This window comes from Sturnus vulgaris, chromosome 3 (assembly GCF_052056855.1).
Source record: "Sturnus vulgaris isolate bStuVul1 chromosome 3, bStuVul1.hap1, whole genome shotgun sequence".
In the NCBI taxonomy this organism is placed as follows: domain Eukaryota; kingdom Metazoa; phylum Chordata; class Aves; order Passeriformes; family Sturnidae; genus Sturnus; species Sturnus vulgaris.
Genome location: NC_142245.1, coordinates 8237862 through 8260047, shown reverse-complemented (window position 1 = coordinate 8260047; position 22186 = coordinate 8237862). Strand labels below are relative to the sequence as shown.

General features: G+C 41.4%; 1 protein-coding gene across 4 annotated transcripts in view; it reads right to left on the bottom strand.

Moving 5' to 3' along the window:
* Positions 1-22186, bottom strand: part of CHGB (chromogranin B) — a 64074-nt gene that overhangs the window by 24738 nt on the left and 17150 nt on the right. The window contains exon 1 of one of the 4 annotated variants that reach the window (XM_014892643.2): positions 14007-14289. The exons of 2 other annotated variants lie outside the window; for them this stretch is intronic. Coding sequence is in view for 1 of the 2 variants with exons in the window: in XM_088160897.1 (XP_088017023.1) it covers positions 14007-14043 (37 nt within the window). In the remaining variant the exon portion in view is untranslated. Of the gene's footprint in view, positions 1-14006; positions 14290-22186 lie in introns of those variants that run through there. One more of the 4 variants, XM_088160897.1, reaches the window with a different exon arrangement.

The window sequence follows — 22186 nt, the reverse complement described above, 5'->3', positions numbered from 1 at the left end:
ATGTATCATCATGGGAATGCAATTCCTCTCTGCTCACGGAAGAAAGAAGAAATGTTAGGAGAATTTGGCAGGAGCTCTTTCTACCCCATTCTCACAAAGCACTTTAGCCTGCCAGTAATCACACACCTGAGTACTCAGAAATTGCAAATCTAGACATTTGGGGATCAAATTCTATTGCCCTTGCTTGCATTAAGAACATATCCTCTGATTACAACAGTTAAATACCCATGCGTGAGATGCTGATCACATTCCTTTACACGAGCTGAAATATATTTGAATTATAGGATTTTTATTACCACGTTTAAATTGGAATAGCACCAAAAAGACGAGTATCAAGAAAATAAGTATCAATCTGCTAAATACTGCACAAATACTTATCACATTGAGCAAATGACAGCTCCTAAAACCTTTGGTGTACAGTATTGAATAATTGTAGATATTACAATTTCTCTGCATTGCAGAAAGCAACTGTTGTCTTCTTGGGCAAAGGCAAAATGAAATTTCCAATGACATTATCATTCAAAAAAGACTGTTATGAGCAAAGCAAATTTGTTCCATGGGTATTTAAATCGTGAACTGAAAGTGAAAATAAGAACATAATAAGCCTTGCTACTTTGCTGTCTCCCTGGTGCCAAACCAGCTTTCTCCTGTTGTCATCTGCAGTAGGCTGCAGCTCACAAGATGGGATCTGTGAGACTCTGCTTTACACGACATAACCAGCTATATTCTTCATCCCCCAGTCCACAGGAGAGGCACAAGTGGCTGTGTCTGACTGCTGAGTGCTGGCCGAGAGCTCTGCTAATGCCAGCTGCTCTGACAGGAGACCTGGAGAAAGTGAGGATGAGCAAAAGGCAGCAAAAAGGGAGGAATTTGGGGACTGGAGTAGAAAAGGGAGACAGTGATGGAAGAATTGCATTGGGTATGGCCCCGTACTGAGTCAGGCTCTGCTTTTTTTCTTCTTTCTGCTGCACATTTGTGGTGTAAAAAGTTTGGGAGGTGGGGCTTCAATATGTGTAAGTAGTTATTTTAAGGAAGCATAAAAACTCTTCCCTTTCGGTCTAACCCCCTCAGGAATCTGAAATTCAAGAAAAATAAAAAGGCAGGCAAATGTTAAAGTGCTCTTGAAATGCAATATGCAGGCACAGGGCATTCCCCTAGGCACCCTTCCAAATGTCACACTGGTATTAAACCCTGCCCTGCTCCGAGAGCTCACATCTGATGCCTGCTGCTCTGAGCTTTTAATACAGCTGGAAAATTCAGCTCAATGAAAGCTTTCAGAAAACACACTGGTTAAACACACTGCATTTAATAAACCACAGAGAAAGTCAGCTACAATATGAACTACAAATTAACACTCCTTATCTGCTGAAAGCCAAGAGATAAACACCACTGCCACCTCACAGATCTGCTTCTAAGCAACCAGGCCCCACAGCCCAGGGCAATAGTTATGGGCAGAAGCAGGAGAAGATCAGAAACACCATCACTTATAGCTGTGCCCCAAGAGCCTGAGAAGGACAATACATCCTCAGCCAGGCCCGAGAGCACTGGGCTTTGGACGTAACTTCTGTGAACAGCTGATCTAAGTGCAACATACAGGGACTTCTGACATTGCAAAGATCGCAGGTGTCTTTGAAGGGATGGGCAGCAACAAAACACTGGGGTGCCTGAGATTTTATTTTCACAAGGTAACTCCTTCCCTTGGAGCTCATAATCATTCTAAAAATACAAACAGCATATTTAAGAACTCTTCAAAGAGGTATACTTGGAGTGGTTTAACTTCTATGATTCTTGAGCCAGTAAAAAATCCTAAGGCATCCTATTTGTCTCAAACACTGCTTAAGATCTAAGGTTAAAGATTCTATTATTTAGGGTAAACTTTTGAAATATAGATAATAATTTTTCAAAATTTACACAGCTGAAAACATCAACTGTCAATTGAAGTTATTATCCAGCAGATGAAAGCATCAAGGGGCTTTATTAAACTGCAATTATCTGCTGCTTTCCTGTTCTATACAAAATCTTGGGAACTCAGCCTGACTTGCAGTGTCTGTAACACTAAAGGCACCAATTTCCCAGAGGAAACTCTGATAAAGCTTTTTGAGCTACTTGCTCAGCTTCTAATTAGGCATTAGGAGAGCACAGAAAAGTGCCTGTAAGAACAGCAGTGTGCAAGCTCATGTGCACAGACAACGCTGCTCTGGAGCACCCTCTCCTTCCCCCCTTCCCCACAGCCAAACATCTCAATGGGCTTTCGAACTCTGACAGACAGGATCCAACACAAACATCCCCAAGCCAAGCCTCTGCTTTCTCTGTTGGTGAAAATCAGAACTGTCCACCCATGTCAAGTCCCTTATCACCACAGCACTGCACTGCCCACAGGGAAGAATCACTGTTTGAATCAGATTTGACTTCGGGCTTCTTGCGAGCAGGAGGATTTTTTAGTAAAATGATGATTTTTTCCTCCTTTTAATCTGTGACTTGCAGTATTGTTTTTTTTATATACGGAAGGCTCTAATTTAGTCCCAGATGTACTTGTCTTTAAGCTCATCCTATTTCAGAATAAAATTCTGGTGCTTGCAACAGGTGAGAAACAACCCTGCCTACCTGATTTTCACTCTTCAGTATTTGTAAAAATTTTATGGAGGAATTGTGTTCTATGGTGCCTGAAGAAGCTTTCTCACTTTAGTTACATTGCACAGATGAAGCAAATTATAGTTATTTCAATTTTTTTTTCTAACCTAGAAATTGTCAATTCCAGTCTTGTCTATTCTCATTTCTTTCCCCAGCTAATTCTGTAGAGTTTTCTACGCCCACCTCTTCAGCCAAAAACTGAGAAAGACGCTTGGGAACCTGAGTTATCCAAGAATACCTCTCCTAGAGAGGAGGAGGGTCAGAAGACAGTGTTCTTCATGGCTCTAAGGTAAAAGACAAGCAGGGAGAAACCCTTCCTGTTTCTGACAAGGCTCACAAAGGAAAGAAAGTGAACTTTTACAAGAATGGGGCTGAACAGGCAGCACATTGAATGCTGTAAACAACATTTTGAGGATGGAGCTGATATAAAAAGAGGAAAACTGCCACTTATTCTTAAATATTCAGTAATGGCCACTGGCAATGAAAGGAAACAGTCCTAGATTACAAGTATTATTGAGGAAGTATCTCTCTATTTGCAATTATTGAAAAGAAATCCCAAAGCAATATCCTTCCTTTATATACTAAATACTTTGTATCTCATTCAGTTACACATTTTCAGCAATCAAGAGGACCAATAATCTTTAGTTAATACCTTTGGCGAGAATAAGCAGACAGCTCTCACTGGAGATAAACTGCTCAAATCTCAGCATCAGTTTACAAAAATTCTACCTTCTGCATCTCCTTGGAGAGTGATGTTTATGACAATTTGCCTGGAAAAACAGGAAATTATGCTATTCATACAGCTAAAATACAAGGGGAAGAGCCTGACATGACAATATTTCTTTAATAATAAGAACAGACTAGAAGACGGACATGTTATATAAAATTCAGCAAAATATTTATTTACAGATTGTGTGAACTTGGAAAAGGAAATGGGGTGAGGGGCTGTTCAGTATACTTTGCCTTCCCTTGCCATTATAGCACTTGAAAGTCCAACTCATTAATCTTAACACCCACAAACACACACAGAGGTTACACTGAAGAGATTCATAGGCATTTCAGCCCTGCTTCCAACCAGCTCTGCACACCAGTGGACACCAGTGACTTGACAATCACAGGCAGAAATGCAGTTTCTGGACCAAGAAAATACTGCAAAGCAAGGTATTTTTCAAGCATCCCTATTGACTTGTAGGAAAAATTATACTACTTGCAATTAAAATACTTTTGCGAACGAAAGAGTTATGACCTATAATACTGTCATTACTCATCTTCATGGGAAGTCCTGCACTCGGAGACCTGAATCCTGATGTGGAGTTGATGCCTGAGCACCACAAATGATCTATTGTAAAACAGCTGCTGTGGGGAAAGGAAAACACTCCAAAAATAAAGAGGTAGGAAACTGAGTCATGACAGAGGAAGGTGAAAACTCAGTTAAATACAACTTCCTCTCAAATTTTTTACCCCTCCAACCTACAGACTTGTATGTCTCCTAGGGGCATTTGTGTGAATTTGTTCAACTTTGTACCAACTTACAATTAGTTTCAGATCTGAGATTGGTGCATTGATTTTCAGGAGTGCTGAACACACAGATACTCTTACCAAATTAAAAAGAAGCCATAGAGATTTTAGCTCTGTGGAAAACAGCGCCATGTAAGCTTTAACTTTACTAATGCTTTAGGAGCAGATCAATGCAAGTTCAACAGCAGAACAACAAGAGGGTACCTTGTGGTTATCAGATTTTAAGATCCTGATCTTTCACTCTCACGAGTGTGAGAATACTGCAAGAGATGCTTACAGATGGGCTGACTCCCTCTAGATGGGAGTGAAACAGCTGAATGTGTGCAGTCTGTACCTCTTCAGATCAAAGGTCTTTACCTCCAGTCAGGATTGATCTTTCGCAAAGGAGCATTTGCAGAGATGGTTCCCTGAATTTACTTGCAATAAGATGGCATTGAAACCCTGCTTCTTGTCTATCACAATCCTGAAAATATGCTGCACGTCAGACAAACAGAGTGTCAGGAAAATTAATCCACAAACACCAGAGGTTTATGTCCAAAAAGGAGACAGAGGAGTCCTTTTTGCTTTATTCGAATAAAGGGAGAGGCCATGGGACATTCCCCTGGGATCTCTCAAATTTTTGGAGGACGCAGCCTCCTTTTTATCCTATTTTCCCAGCCGCATTTCCCTCTCTCTTTCCCCACTGGCTTAGGTACTTGAGAGGCACAGACTTCCCGGAACGCCTGATACCTGAAATTCCCCTTTAATGTATAACCCTCCCTTTTAATTTTTAATTCTTATAGAATTCATAGTTTCCCCCCGTTGCTTCTTTCATCTTTCGATATCCAATTTCATTTATCAGCAGCCCTACAGTTTGTTTGTAAAGGCAAATATTTCTTTCCATTCATCAATTAGTGGAATCCATCCCATTGTTTCTTTTATATCTCAGTGCTAGCCTTATCTATAGCTGATCCACAACTCATTTGTAAAGACAAATTCAACATTCCTCTCAAGAGAAAGGCTTGCTCTTATTTTAGAAGCAGGAATAGAAAAACAAAAGCAACAAAGAAATAATCTAAAAAGCACAGGGAAACAGCAGGTACAAAGGTAAAGAAAACTACTGATATTCTGGTGAAAATCTGAAGGCAGAATGAGGCATTTTCCCAGTCTCTCTGCAGGCCTGATGTTGCTGGGCAGAGATGTACCAGCCTTCAGTGCCTCGGCACAGAAAAGAGCAGACCCACCCACATCTTCTCCATCCATGGGGGCTATGAGATCACACAGCCTGGGGCTTTCTTCTTCTGCACTGCCAGTGAAAGCTTGTGTGCCAGACATCGATTAGAATTGAAAAAACAGACGTAAAAATAAGAATGGAAGCAAGATACCAATCTCCACCTATCACCTTTCCACAAGCTAATAAATGAAATAGCCTGACACTGAAAAAATCAGTGCCAGATACATCAAACAGTCATCAAGGAAATTTTCAATAGACAGAAAACACAAACTGTACACACTACAACGAAAAGCAAACAAGATATAAAAGTTTAATAACTTGGGAGACATTTTCTCATCACTAGTCTGTGATATTTTGGCTTGCTACTTTAAAGGTATATATTGAATAGATATTTGAGCCATCTAGTTTTGCTGCAATATTACTAAAATCAAGTAATGAACAGAAACTGGACTAGAGCAATAGGCACATTTATAGATCATTCACAAAGGCTGGAGGCTTGAGAACCACAAAGGCTTTTGCTTAATTATCTACATGCTGTTTTGGGAATCATGGAAAATCTCTTCCATCAGAACTGGCCTGAGAGAAAATTGGGGTTTGAACAGAATTATTTTGCCATTTAATCAACCAGCTTTCAGCAGGAATGGCTCTGTGGCTAATAAACCAAGCAACTAAAAACTGAAATTGGAAATGGCCATAATGTAAGAAGGATATTGGGAGTGAATCTTCAGGCCCCAGGGCTGCACTTGGCCTACCCAACTTTTTCTAGGAGGTGCCATGGCTGTGATACTCTCTGCGCTTCTGAATGGACTGAGAAAACCTGAAGTACAGAGCAGAAGGGAGAAGGTCCTTGACAAGGAGTATGACTTTAAAAGCTATAAAGAAGAAAAAGCACTGAGCAAGCAAGTCTTCATCCCCATCTTCCTCCTAGCCAGTCACGAGGAAGGCTTGGTATTACAGGCGTTTGCCAGCTTGGCCCTCAAAGGGCAAACGGCAAAAGGTTTCAGTCACTCCAAACTTGTTTACATCCTTTTTCCTGGCTCCACAGCCTATTAGTCCTGCTTTTCATGAAAACTTCTTAGCCATGAGCAAATCTGGATGCACCCAAGGATTCTGCTCCAAATCAAACATTTCACCCAAATTCACTGCAGACACAACTCTGGGTAAACTATGAAGGCAAGTGAGAGCCGAAATCCTGTTTACAAAGCAAACAAAATAAACCAAAACTTATGTTGTCCATCCCATATCACTATCACACAGCACCTAGGATGGCTCTCCTAGGAGGCTGCACACAGTTCATCAGGAAAGAGCCTGGGGCTGTGTGTGAAGCACGCACTTGGAGCTTTTTAGCAACTCCTTCAACTACTTACGAACTGAGGTTATTGACAGTTACTGCAACCAAATACCTGTGAATAGAAAAATTAATTAATTCCTGCAAAATAAGGTGAATAAAAGGACAGATAAACCAGAGCTAGTTAGGGCAACTACACTGTTCCTTTATTAAATGAAACATTTTTCACCCACCTTACACCCTAAGGCTGCCTAACTGGAGATACCTACTTCATTCAAAAATAATCACACAAGTAGTAAGGGAAGGAAAGAGAAAAAACTTTTAAAAACTTTTAACTCATCTGATATTTGCAGGTATAAATATTTTGATCATTTACAAATCGTAAAGAACCATTCTCCAGCTATTTTTCAGTATGACGTGGGAGTCTTTGTATGACTTTTGCAGAGCAGGGAGATGAATAATGCTCATGTTTGTTTAGAATTTGTTCTCTGAGTAGGGGCTAGAAAGACTACAGAAGCAGATATGAGGAAACACCAGCAAGTTCAGACTTTGCAGTTTATTGATCAGATTCCCAAAACTGCACAGTTATTTTTTAAAATGTGAAGCAACCAATGTAATTGGGTCATTTCCTGTTTCCTGGTTCTTATTTGACACTGTTGGTGGGTGGGATTTGACAGCCCACATAATTTAGCAGATCACACCCTGGGGTAATTTTCTTTTAGCTTTTTTTAAATCCCAAGAACTTAATGATCAGCTCAAGAATTTTGCTTTAAAAGGCCTAAAGAGTACATAATTCCAACAGATTGGATTCTGTGATTGTAGCAAATACATCTGCTTTATTTCTAAATAAAATGGAATTCTGAAAGAAAGGCTTCAGTGAACATTTTCAGCTCAAGTTTTGGGATTTGTCTTCAAAGGCTACTTAACAGGGTTTTTTTAGATCACATGTGGGCAATGTGAGGATTTAAGTAGTTAATTTGTATTCCACTACCTTGACAACCTGCTAACTTAATCTCTTTCATTTCCTCACAAGCAATTTGAAAGCCTCAGCACCTTTGCAAGAGGACACTTCTGCACAGAATATAGATACCTGAGCCTCTTAAAGAAGGTGTAGCTGCACATACAAGAGTGTGCCAGAAAATGTTCATATTCAAAAGTGATTTGGACTTGAACATTATTAAATTACAAAAAACGTACCAATGTGCATTTCCCATTAATTAAACAGCCAGGGACAGCTGTTAGAAAATAAAATTGACATTCAGGAGATCTCTCAGCTTTGAGGTTTTAAAACCTCTATGTTTATAGCACAGGAGTTTTTTATTCCCTCCACTCTACAAACAAATCCACTTCCCATTTCCCCGTTGTTCCACTTCCCTTGGCCATATTCACCACTGAAGTTTAGTCGTGACTCTTAAGACAAAGGAAAATATATCTGATGCTTCCTGGGGCTGGAAAAATGTTTAATGCATTAAGGACACACACACACAAAAAAAACCCTGGTGCCCTTGAGTAAGCAATTGAATAAGGATAAAATAAAGGTCTACTGAGAATTAAAATAAAACAAATATATCTGCCTGCCTGCACAGAGGCTTAGTGCCCTCTCTGCAGCTACTGCCACTGTTTATAACAAAAAAAAGTAAAGGCCAGTCTGCTGCAGTACAGCACTGACACAGTTCAGAGATTAAGGTATTCACATAGAGGTGGAGACAAAAAGTATATTTTAGTGACATAGCACTTGTGATCTAATGCCAAAATCTAAGCCACAAGCAGAGTACAAAGAACAAAGTGAAGATATACTAAAGAAGGCATGCAAGGTTAATCATGGGGTGTTGTCTTGTCACTTCTTTTTTAAGAGTCTACTATCACTACCATGTACTACAGAGTTTAAAAAATCTTGAGGTTTTTTTTTGAAGGTTTGGAGCTTTTTTCTTCCCAACCTTTGGCTCTACAATTTATGCTCTTGCCAAGCCATGAGGAAAAGAAGGCACAGGAAAAGTTCTTTAAATCTGCTCATGGTCAACAAACCAGACATTACAGGCAGCAGAGTCAATCTGAAGCCAGCAAATGAGTGGTCTGTCCTGGTGGAGCAGGGATGGTGCAAAGCAGGGAGAAAAGCATCATTTGCTACCTTGCAGAGAGGAGTTAGGATCCAGTGTCAGTGGCTGCTTTCTAACACCCACTGCCCATCTCAGCAGGGCCCCTCTCTACCTACATGCACTTGGTGCACACACTGCCCATTAGTGATCAGTGCTTATTTTCCCAACTACAGTAGAGAATTCGTCATGTTGCAAAAAAATTAATTTAAAGGAAACTTGAAATAAATACAAATAATGCCATTTCTTATGCTTGTACAAAAAGCCCTAAGCTTTTCAAATGCAATTTCCATGAGAGGTGACAAAAGAATTTTGAACTCTTTAGCAAAAACCATCCCAAGGAAAAAAGTGACTGAAAATAAATTACATGCTGGCAACAAGTAAATTATATTACAGACAGCTACAGTTGTCGAACAGGAACACTTTGGACTGTGATACACATCAAAATAAATCTAATTGCCCCTAAAAATCAGTCATCTGTAGGTTTACCTAAAAAACAGGAAATGAGGTTTTAATTGTTTTCACTGCAGACACAAACAGAATACACTGATTAACTTACTGGGCTCAAGAAAGGTAATTATTTTGCAGCAGATGCATCTGTAAAAGCAATTCTGTGACAGCTTCAGATTTAATCTGTCTTTGTTTTATGAAGAGCATCTGTACAAATTACTTTTTCCTTCAGATCTTAGGTTTTGAGGTGAACTCTGCTCAGACAGAACGCAAAAGTCAATTATAGCCCAGTATCAGGCTGATACTGATGGTAGAGACACATGCTATAGACTAAGTCTAATGAAATGCCCCTAACTGAAAGCAGAATTTAATTTCCCTTAAAAAAACCCTAAACACTCCCCAGTTTTGTAAAAATATTAAAAATATTATGAAAAAGATGAACAGATTACTGAGCACATATGAAAGGGAGAATATTTGAAAAGTTTCTTGCCAGGAAACAAGCTAAGAAGTATTTTAATAAAATACTCTCTTACAGCTAATGTGCTGTTTCATTCTGCAATATTACCCCAAGAGGAGAACATCTAGGTAACAATATTCTGAAATCATCTAAATCCACAGACTTGAAAAGGTGTTTAGCAAGAGATGCCAACATCTCCATATTAACTTTCCCAATGCTGTTTCCCAGATCACTGCTGACCAGAGAAAAGCTTCAACTCTTTCCTAAGCATCCATCCCCACACTGCTCCAGCAGCCCTCATCTGCAGTGCATTAGAGTCTGGAGCTCTGCAGAGACAGAAAAAGTGCCTTAGGTTTTATTTATTCCAATTAATCTCCTGAATGAACTATAACCTCTGCATCAAGTGGATGGGCCCTGAGCAGTAGGATTTCAGGAACTATCCAGAGGGTAAGAAGCCATGCAAATTGCAGCTCCTTTGGATGCACATGCTGTCCCCAAGAGATCTCTTAGTACTAAGGTATAGCTAAGGTGTAACAGGTGGTTTACTGCACTGTCTTTGTCTTAGTATTTTGCCTTTAAGCAGGACTTAATGTGCACCAAAGCACATTTTGGACAGGGACAGGTTTTAAAGACTGCACTGAGCTTTAGGGAATACTCATATGAATATTAATGAGACCAGAGATGTTCCCACAAACACTCACAGAGGGAGAACAAGGATAGTTTGGGGCAAAGTGTTATAGGAAAAGACAAACCAAGAGTTAAATCAATATAGTCATTTCTGTGGCTTCATTTGTCACTGTAGCAAGAGCAATCAGGGATACTCTAGTGTCCTGAAGAAAAGTAAAATCCACAGGAACACACTGGTCCCAGAAATAACTGTTTTCAAATTGGCAATCAAAAGTGTTTTGCAAAAGGAAAACCCAAGACACATTACCAGATGTAATAGCTTCTAAAACAGCAGTGAAGCCTGCTTTCTCATGCAATAATCAAGTGAGGGAACAAGATTGCTGCAGCAAGCTAATACTGGCTGAGAAAAGCTACAGAGGTCTGTTTGAGAGGTGAGGAGAAATGAAGGCCCAGCTATTGCCTGGCAGGGCTTCAAAAAGCTTGGAAGGTTCAAGTAAATACCTTTACTGAGGCTGCTAAACCAAAGAAAGTCTCCTGGCTTCCCTCAAATTTGACCACTCCACTCCTTTGAGATCACTCTTGCTCCATCTCACAGGAACTGAGATGAGCAGAATCCTGCGGCACACAGAATTGTAATATTTCTGAGGAGGCCAAAGTTGGCTCTAACTCCAATAGGAGAGCCATGAAATAATGTGTTTCTTTCCATGGATTTGCTGTAAGAGCATTCGGCTCAGTTTGATCCCTACACATTCATTTAGTACCACTTTGGAAAGGCAAATTCCGGTTACAGTCAAGAGGTGAGAGACTCCTGTCAGATCTCTGAAGGATTTCCTTCTGAAATCATATTAAGAAGTGGTTAAACTGGTTTGTTTGTTTCCTTAACAGGAGGATCAAGAGAGGGGAAACCATCAGTATAACTGCAGAAAGCAAAGGCTTCCACACTTCAACACACAGCTGGGCATTGGCATCTAGAAATGGCACAGTGACTTTGTTCTGTGATAGAGGGAAAACGATTTTGGCAAAAGATGTAACAAAGCAGGTTATTAGACTGAAGTATTTAAACCAGCCACATGCACTTTTTAAAGACAGATTATTGCCTGAAAGATACCATTAGGTTTTATATCCCCGCATTCTAACTCTTCAGCAGCTGTAGAGATAGCAATCAATCCATAAGCAAAGGTTCATCTACAAATATTTCACTGCCAGGTATTGTTAATAAAAGAGAAGTCCTGAAGAATTTACATGATTGTTTTGTGCCGTGTGTGGGAATAGCACAGGCAAACCCAGCGTTTTGTTTTCAGCACGAAGAATCTCATTTACCAACAACACATGATCACCCTCTTTCACCACACAGTCTAACTCACCCTGGTGGCTTTACAGCACACTGTTGCTAATTATGGAGCATGATGGTTTTATTCTGAATATCACATCCAACCATCAACCTCATTTTTGCTTTAATCTTCTGCAAAAGAATGATTCTTCAAAATCAAAAAAATCCCAGCTAGAGTTAAATCAGAAGTAAATCACTGTCTCCATTAACTATCAGCAGGTTGTTGAAAGCTAATAGCACTAGGTGATTTCTTAACAATGCAAACATATTTCCTTCCCTTTATATTCCAAGATTGCTGGGCTTAAGAATCCTAAAATTTCCTTCCACTCAATCCAACCCAAGCACGAAACCCACTGGCACAAATTCAGTGTCTCAGCCACTGGAGCTAACTTCACTTCTGGAATGCTGTCACAGGCTCTGCAGATGATTCACACACAGACACACACAAATGCCACTGGGCAAGTGCCTCATACAAAATAATAATTAGCAGCTGTAACAAACATCCTACCACAAAGCACTGGTGCAGCACGAAATGGATCTTCTCAAGTTATTTTATTTTGCAACTTCTGCTGCCTTCATTATATTTTAATTAAGATTGCATCAGGAGAAAAATTAACCTAGAAATAACCTCATTAGACATCCAGAGAAGAAGCAACGTAGAGCAATGTTAAATTCAGCTGGGATTGCAGATGGTAGCTCTGTAAATCAGGTTCTGCTTCAATTCAGCACTTCAGCAGAATGTTCACCCTTTCAAAAAATTGCTACTGAATGGCAAGATATCATGAAACGCATCCCACCTGTGCAACACCATGACCAGAAGTAGAGATGATGCATTTCTTTGCAAACTTAATAGACAATAACTGCTTAAATAACTGAATTCAAAATAAGTTTGTATTATGAATAGTACAGAAGGACTTGGGCTAGGCATTGGGTTAGCGTATTAAGTATGAGTATTCCTTAGGTCTGTACAAGTTACTGCATTTTTGGTTTATCTATGTGTGGGTTATTCACTAATAAAGTAAAATACCACTGTAAAATTTACACATACACAAATACAACCTACACTGTAGACCCCAAAAGAGTTTGTCCCCTCCTTCAACTCTGCCTTGCCTGCTTTTCTAGCCCAACGAACCCCTCCTGCTCATGATTCTGGGAATCTTATCCAAGGTTTTATTTTCAAGTAACAGGGCTTAAGAGGTACAGTCTAGTGAAGGCAAGAGCTGTATCTACAACAGCACTGATATCAGCTTTGCCACCTGCAGAACAGGAACACTCTTTTCTAAAGAGGAAAGGAAGGAGGTGCCAGGCAGGATTAGATCAGTTTCTAGTCTGGTATGTCCCCTCCATTTGTGGTCTGCTCTAGGTGGCAACGCTGCGGTGGGGATATGTGTGTGATCTGACACTCCAATTAATAAAAAGCCTTGAAACACCATCAGAGGTATTCAATACCTCAGCAACATTTGTATCAGCAAGAACTACTGACTGAGCTTGCTCTTATTACCTAAATCAGTGCATAGTCCTCTTTCTTTCACTGCTAAACTCTTTGCCTCAATGATTTCCTGCTAAACTTTTATAATCTAATTATAAAATTAACTAATTTAATTTTTAATCTAATTATCTGCTGTGTAAGAAGTGACTAATTTTGATTATACTGCCTTTCTTTTTTGTCCAACAGACACAGAACTAACATTCAGATTCCTCTTAAGATCATTACTGGTTTAAATTTAATTTTAAAAATAGAAAAAAGAAAAGGTTCATTCTTCATCATTCTTTGACACACAAAAACACATATTAAAACAGACCACTATGACAGTGCCAAAGCCTCCATTCATCTAGAAGGTATTATAATATTCTTGTCTGTTTTCCCATGTTTCCCATGTCTTTCTGGTTCTTTTTGTCTCCTACTTCCAGATTAAGAAATCAAAAACCTCAACAAACAAACTAACTAAAAAAACCCAACAACAACAAAAAAAATAACACACACAAATCCCCCAAATTTTTCCTGTTAGGCACTGCAGCCTGTAAAAAGCTGGGACGTCCATTAGTACTAACATGCATCATTTAATAGTTACAGCTGTATATATCAGTCTGTAGGCACTTATGGAAGGTAGGAATGCTAAGGGTTTACCTTCTTCACAAACCCAAATAACTTTTGGAGTAAGATAACCTCTCTGACATAGGCAGTGCTACATTTATAAAACACAGTGAACTTGCAAAACTCAAGCCTTCACTTGCTTCCACCTCTACCCAGAGTGCGCATAGAGCATAGCCAGGAATACCTCGGCAGGCTGAAAAGAACAGCTAGCAGCACACGCAGAAAATATTGTCATTTGCTTGCCAGTGCTTATTGCAGCAGTAAATAACCAGCTGCCTGCCACCCTTTACAGAGAAACTCTTACCATGGATGCCTGATGGAAAGGCAGCAGCACGGCTCATCCTGACACGATTCCATCTGTCTGGGAGGAAATTTCACAGGCATAGAGATGTGCATGCATATGAGGCCCAGCTACTATGGAATCTACAGCACACAACACAAAGAAGGGAGTGCAGTGGGGTGGGAGGCTGTTAAAATTCATAAAATGAAGGAAGAAATCAGATGCAGGAGGGCTCCAGGACAAGCCTTCGTGTACTGCAACCCACACTGATGCTGAATCACTGGCCTGTCTTGTTTTGTTTCAAAAAATGTTGCGGATGATAATGTGTGCTGTATTTTATACTTGCAGTCTGCTTCTAAGGGGCTATGACTCACTATTTTTTATGCTGCAGCCTCATCAGTTGCACACCAGTGAGCTCAGTGAAGTAATCCAGAGAAAGAAGAAAAATGAGGCCTGAATTAAGACAGAGATCTAATTTAAATTCAGTGCCAGATGCCCCACAGGTGATAGGAGTCTGAGCTGCAAGGCCTTAGGAACGCTTCAACTGGGCTCAATCAATGTGGTGTGGTACATGCCAGATATTACAGAGAAGAAGCCAGGAAACATCGAGAGCAGCATGTGAATGTAAAGGCAGGGACCAAATAACTGCACACAAATCCAGGGAAAACTCCACAATGACCCCCACAATCCTGGCATTAATCCAAACCACATCACTGCAGAGAGAAAGGCCCAGCATTCAGAACAGGGTAATGTCAGGCAGCGCTGCTAAGTCCTACATCCTCAACACACCTATGGAGCATCCCCTGCAGCACTCCAGGCGCTGCACCCACCCTGAGCTCTACCCAGGCACACGGAACAAAAGCATCCTGCCCACAGCCTCCTGCTCAGCTCATTTCAAACCTGCTATGGCAAAAACTGTAGGAAAAATCTGCATCTTTTTACAGCAGCAAGTCTGGCCTATCACTAAGCAGCATCCTGGGAGCACAGCTTCTCATTTAAACACCACCAGCATAATTCTTTTTTTCTCCTCCCTGCCACTAGGCACAGAGGATTCCCTGAAATGTGTCTTTCTGTTGCCAGTTCACAGCAGCTCCTAAAGAGCTCACACACATGCAGAATATTCTCTGCATCAATGGAGATGGCATTGCTATCCATTTTCCTATACCCTTCCAGCCCCAAAGTTACATCAGGGATTGTTCCCATGGTTCCCGAGCTTCAAAATAATGACGAAATTAACCAAAACTTAATGATTAAACAACATAACCCCTTCTGCACAGGACTTCTGATCTCTCCTCAACCTGACAGCTTAATTTCCTCTTTCCCTTTGCTTAATCCTGTACTTTCATTCAACCCATATACTTTCTATTGCCATTTCAGCACCTTTGCACAGAGCCAGAATAATACTAAAGGGAGGTGAGCGGGGCAGTGAAGCAGATGAGGATCTCTGCAAGATCAGCCTATGCTTCCAAATCTGATTGTGAGAAGGAAATGGCTTAAGACCAGCACCTGAGCAAGAAGCAGACGGTAAAAGCGGTCCCTGGGCAAAATGGCACAGGTGAGTCTAAACAAGGCATTTATCTCTTTCAGAAAAGAATGGAACTTGAGGAATTTCCACTACAGCTTTGCACTAAAACAACTGCCCCAGGGAAATAAGAATCTCTGATCTGCATGCCTGTAATAAGCCAGAGCCCCTGTTTTGCAGCACTCAGTGTATCCCCTGCAGCCATACACAGAAAAATGGAAGAACACAACCCCACTGTGTGAAACTGCAATCATACCCATTACTGAATTCTGGAGTCATGCTCTTGAGGGACTAAGAAGGAATGCTATCCATTTGCTGAAATGTTGTCCTATGCCATGGCTCCCATGCTGGCTACCCAATGCCACACAGACCTGTTAGCATAGTCTTTCCTTGAAAATTCTGGGGCCCAACTAGAGACAATTTACAAGCAAATATGTTTCAGATAGGAGCTCAGTGAAGTGGAGACAGCCATCCCGAGTGAACCTTTGTTTCACAGGGTGACTATTCAATAATCACTCTGCTGCCTCCTGCAGCATCAGCTGAGTGCTAACATCCAGCTACTCCAGGATAGACCCCCTTCCACTGATGACTTCCAGGGGCAAGGAAGAGAGATCATTGCTTTGAAAAGCCTGAGTAGGACTATAAAAGCACCTTCAAGCACAGGAGAAACTTTGCACTACATATGTGATAAATATTTACGGAATGGGGAAGCCCAGGGAAGCACTCATTAAGGAGGAACCCAAGCAAAGAGCAGCTTTTCAGCTACATCTGCACTGTATTTAGCGGCTTCACAGAGCCAGTAGCATCTGGCTTCCCAAAGATACCTCCATCCCAGCCTGATATCAGTCTGTGTCTCAGTCAGGAAGAACTCCTGAGGTCTTCTTTTACTAGCTTAGAAATGTGACCCTGGCTGGATGCCCCCAAAGCCACACTCCCCTCCACAACTGGACAGGGGTGAAGAAATACAGCAAAAGGTTCATGAGTTGAAATAAGGACAGGGAGAGATCACTTACCGAATACCATCATGGTAAAGTCAGCTTGGGGAAATTAATTTATTACCAATCAAAATCAGAGCAAGGTGATAAGAAGCAAAACAAATTCTCCTTCTCAAGAGACAAACTCCCAAGTTCCCCTTCATGCAGAGAAACACAGAATCTGATCAGACAACTTCAGTGCAGTAGTACAATTCCTTGTCTCTGTTACTGAAGCATTTTCTCTGTAGTTGATTTCTAACTATTAATGGTTTAATACAAATTGTTCACTTTCATAGAACCCAGAGGTACTCTGAAGCATTAGAGTCTAAAAGGCAAGGCACATGTCTCAGTTTTCGCCCTTAGTGATGCATGCATAGCTCTAATTCTTCTCAAAAAGGACCAGTTTTCTTCCTCAGACTGTGAAGAATAAAGCAATGCCTTTTTCTATTCTGGGATTAATTTCTGGCTGGATGCTTTGCATATGAAAAACTAATTTACAAGATCTAAGACCTACAGTTATCCAGTGGTGTCCAGTGCTTTTTTTGTGTGTGCTGTGCAGTTTCCCTGTGTGAAGGAAGTTTCCCTTGTATGTCAGCTGGCATGAATTCCATCTTGCCTTTTCATCCAATACTCAACACAACTGGGCCACAAAGAGATGCTTGGAGGGTTCATGATGCCAAACTCACCAGAGCCATGGAGTCACCCACCAAAGAGCCTTCCCATAACTTCAGTGGAGCTGCACGACTTTCAAGTCCACTGCCTCACACCATCTATACAAAATTAACAGTGTTGAAACATTTTGCCTTTCTTTTTCCTCTTGATAAGACTAGAGTCAAAGAAAAATCTAGTATATAGGTCATAGTTGAGAGTGTACTTGATTAAAAACCATAACCTGAAAACCTTCCAGCCCTCGTAAGTTTTAAGCCTGCTAGGCTGATGGAATTAGAAATGGGTTACATTGAGCACTAGAGGGCAACAGGAAACAAACCAAAACTGGTAAAAATCCACCAACTCCCAAAATAGGGACTACGCTCTTCATCAAGGCCAAGGCAAGCAAGCACAGTGCTTAACCAAGTCCAAACCAACACACTGGTTAAAAAAAAATAATAATTCTGTTGTTTTATGGTTAATAATAATTAGTTCTGTTATTTGGGACCACAGCTCCAACTGAAGTAGGTTTGCATGTTAACTTCCTGCAGTCAAAGAAGCACCCATCACAGAGCACTCTTGAACAGCACTCTTCCTTTCACCTTCAGAGGAAACCAAAAAGTAAAATTTTTCTCAGTGTGATCTGTATCTTTTAGGCAAAGGAGACTATCAGAAGTTTCTGTATCTAACCTGGAGTGCACTTATGAGGTCTTTCTAGCTCAACTTCGGCTCAGTCTGAAAGTGATTTAAAATATCATACACATTTTGGATTTATGAAGTTACACAGACCTCTTCAAGAGACTATACATGAAAGTCTTTAGCCAGTCTTTTTCAAAAAAAGACATTTTGGAAATTTGGCAACTTTGGGCAGCAGTGGCAGATCAGACAGCCAAGCTGTAATTTCTACACCAAGTAGTGAACACTGAGTTCTGGGCTGAACTAAACCTCCCAGCACCCACCAAGAGCCAGCCCTGAAAGGTTGCTGCTGACGTGACAAAACACACTCCTTTCATTTTCAGCCTCTATGTCAGCACTTGTGAACAACTCTCAGATAGGAAAAGCACAAGCCATGCTAGCAAACACAAACCCACTTCTGCAAAACAGATTAAGTAACACTTGACAGTCAGAACACATGCACCAACATCACCACTCCTCAGTTGCTAATAAAAGGCGAAGCAATGCACCACAAAACTGGGCATGTAAATTCACTGGGGAAAAGTAGCATTTTTTTCCAGAGGAATCCTAATTGAGCTGTGTTAACAGGCTGAAATATCTCTGATTTAACATAGTTGCTTGGTTGCCTGAAAATCCAGAAAGTAACTGGAACAGTCCAAAAATCATGCCTTTTAAACTGGGATAACCTTGTGACCAGATGTCCTCCTGATTTGAGTGGAAAGTACAGTAGCAGTGCCACGGGCCAGGCTCAATGACGTGCCTGATGCCAGACAGTCTCCAGTGAAATGGTCTGTCCCATTTCCCCCAAGCTCTCACGACTTGTTCCAAATGGAATGTTTTTGAAGAAAGCCTACAGCTCCCCACAGCTGATCAGAGAGAACCTACAGCCTGGCTACCCACAAGGGAGAAGAGATTAATAGTCCAACACCACATTTTTCAGAAAGCACCATCCTGGAAAGGCTGCAATCCCATGTGAAAGCCAGGACACGTTGCAGAATGCTGGATCTTGGCTGTACCTGTGCCACTGCCAGGAAGAGGAGCTGTCCCCACTTCATCCACACAAATATTCACACGGCTGCTGAGAAAGCTGGACCAGTTCCCTGAGCTGACTTCTCACTGTGTGCCAACACTAAGGATCAAGCAGGAATAAGCACAGCCAGGAGCAGCCTGGGACTCTGGTTGCACTACAGAGGTCAGGGAAGCCCATGCAAAATACCTAAAGGTAAGCCTGAGCTCAAACTTGAAGCAAACCACAGGAACAAAAGTAGTGCTTTTGGAGAGGCAATTAAAGGCTGAACACCTCTATCCTCCCAAGGTGGCTTTAATTAATTTTGCTTTTTTAAAAAAAAGCCAGCCAGTTTTTAGATACTTGCAGGTCTCTTCAAGCCCACAGGAAACTGTCATCCTCTCTCTCCTAATGTCACTTTTATCTTCTCTGTTCCTGTAACACACTATTTTCTTCCACTGGGTGACCCTGTCCAACCATCCATTTCCCTAAGAACCCAGTTTTTCCACTGCTTTTCATTACAAAGAAAAAGCAACGAAGGCAGAGGCTACAGGACAATCAGGGAGACCCATCTGCCCAAGATCACAAGCCCTCGGAAGGGCCATGAAAGGAGATGGGACTGAGCTTTGCCCATGCTTCAGACAGACAGATTCCCAAGCATGATTCCACAGCTGAACTCTCAAATGCTGCTTCCAAATTTTGTAGAATTTCTCCAGCGCTGCACTGGCAAATCCAGTTCTGCCTGACCACAGAGCATGGGCAGAGCCCAGAACCCTGTCCTCTACCAATTTGTAGAGCACATCCGTGGTTTACTCTCTTAATACCTTCTTAAGCTGCAATTTTTCCAGGTAAATAGTATTTTTCCACTGTCTCTGGTACTCTCCGGATCAGTGCCCTACATGAAAAGTCACATTGCCAGTTATTTATTTATTTGGAAACAACATTTATTAGCTTCTTATGAAATATTAATCCAAATAATTTAAGGTATTCCCACACATACACTTGAGTGCTGCCTGCCAAGCAAGAGCTTTAGCTGGCAACTTTTCTTAATCCAGAGGAAGTGGTAAGGTCTTCCTGGTGTATTGAGCAACTGAGTGATGCAGATTAAAAAAAGGACAAACAATTAAATTTTTTAAAGATATCTTCCAGTATGGGATAAAAAAGACAAAGCATACGAAAGAGTTTACTGATCCCATTTAATTTTCTCCACCTATCATCACTTAAGACACTTGAACTCACTATGACAATAAGCTAAAGGTACGAATGCCTGTTGTAAGAGCAGAACCCTCATTTCCACACAAATCATAAAACCAATAATTTATAAACAATTTAAGAGATTTAGTAATATTCCTACAGGACTACTGTCTTCTTGCCTGGAGACGCCTGCTTTCAGAAGGCCCTGTATTCATGGACTCGTTTCTGCTGTTAAAAGTGATGGAGCCTCTCTAGACTAATAAAACTTGTTACTGGTGCCTCAGGCAGCAGGAATACCCCATGACCATTTCCACTGCCTGAGGTACAGATGGTGTGGTACTTCAGTCAGTCTCAGTCCAGTTCATGCAGCAGATGGCAGAAAACAGCCTGTCCTGTCAGTCTGTTTCATCCCTAATGAAGCTGCCACATTCCCAGAGACCTATCAGCCTTTTGGAAATGCTTTTGAATCACTAAGGAAGATCCTCATCCATCCTGTCCAAGCCTCAGGATCCAGTCTGTTGGTCAGACTGTTGGGGGTACAGCCCACAGCCACTCCTACACTTCTCACACGTGCCAAAGCAGCAGTTCTCAATGTCTGGTGACAAAACAAACAAGCAAAGGAGTTTCCCAGGATACGTTTGACAGAACCTGCTTTTCCAAGAATATCTGACATGGGCAGAATGTCTGGTGATAAAACAAACAAGCAAAGGAGCTTCCTTTCCCAGGATACATTTGACAGAACCTGCTTTTCCAAGAATATCTGACATGGGCAGACTGTTTCTAAAACCATCTTCCTGTCTCTTCTGCCACCGTGACCAAACTCAATGGGTTGGAACGTTGAAGTTGCATCAAAAGAGAGAGTTTAAGTAGGTATGTATATTGGTTTGATGGTATTATGAGGAGAAAAGAACCAAGATGTTCTGAGCATGAATTGGTTATCCTGTGACACTTGAATTATTTCAATCAAGGACCACAGGGAGCATCTCACAGTTATCACTAAGTGGTTTCAGCCATGAGCAGTGTCTGCAATAAGCAATGAAGGGGAGGGTTCATGCGCCTCATCTGCCCTCCTCAGCACACCCAGAATCCACACTGGCACCAGGGGGTGTTGGGGACAGCCAGGAGGCAGGATGTGCCTTCTCAGCATACCTTGGTGCTGAGCTTCAGCTGCCTACTCCACACAGGCACCACAAATACTTCCCCAGCACTGTCATTTTCACGTGTGTGGCTCCCACTAAGCCTCAGACATTCCTGGGACTGCCAAGTGGTCATGCAGTTATTCCATGTGTCCCATTCAACACAACAATCAAGACCAGTTGCCCTGAGCCATACTAAATGGTGTTTGAGCAACATATCCCAGGAACTGCCTCACAGCTCCCAGGATTGCTTCATGCCTGTGACACAGGGCTTGTGAAATCTGAGTAGACAAATGCCTTCCAGCCTGTCTCACTATCAGAGGAACTCTCCCATGAGAGTGGAAAAAGCTGGCTCAGGACATTCCTTGCAGTGCTGGTCACTACTCTTACACACAAAAATAAAGCAAACCTGCTATTGCTCTAGTGCAATAGGGACCATGAATGTGACACATGTTGTGGTTTCAAGCAGAGGCTAACAGCAGAAGATTCCCATCATCATTAATGTAAGACATGCAACTTCCTGGTCCGTGTGAAAAAGCAAAGCAAAGCTTGGTCTCTACAGTTGGTAGATTCCATTACAGTTCTGGATGTCCCACACCTAAAGCTGGAGGCAACTGCACAGGCAGACAACATCAGCTGAGTGAGATCAGTTGGCAGATCCCACTGCTCACCTGTTCAGCATGAAAATAGTGAAATTCCCACTGAAGGAAACTCACCTGTTGAATTTCAAGCTAATTTCTTGGAAGCAGGCCACAGAAAACCACTTTAGAGTAAGAAGAGGAGCCAAACCCTACTTTTATACTACTTAAGATTCTAAATACCCAGAAATGTTGTCAGTGACGTTTCACTCACCCAGGTGTCTTGACAAATCCTCTCCACACATTATTTGTTGACCAGAACTTATTTCTCCCCCAGTATTAAATATAATTTACTAGAACCTTCATTCCAGCCAGCATGAATACACAGCAAGAAGTGCCACTGGGCCAACGCATTTTGATTTCACATTTCTTGCCAGCTGCCCCTTATCTTCTCAGATATATGATTTATAC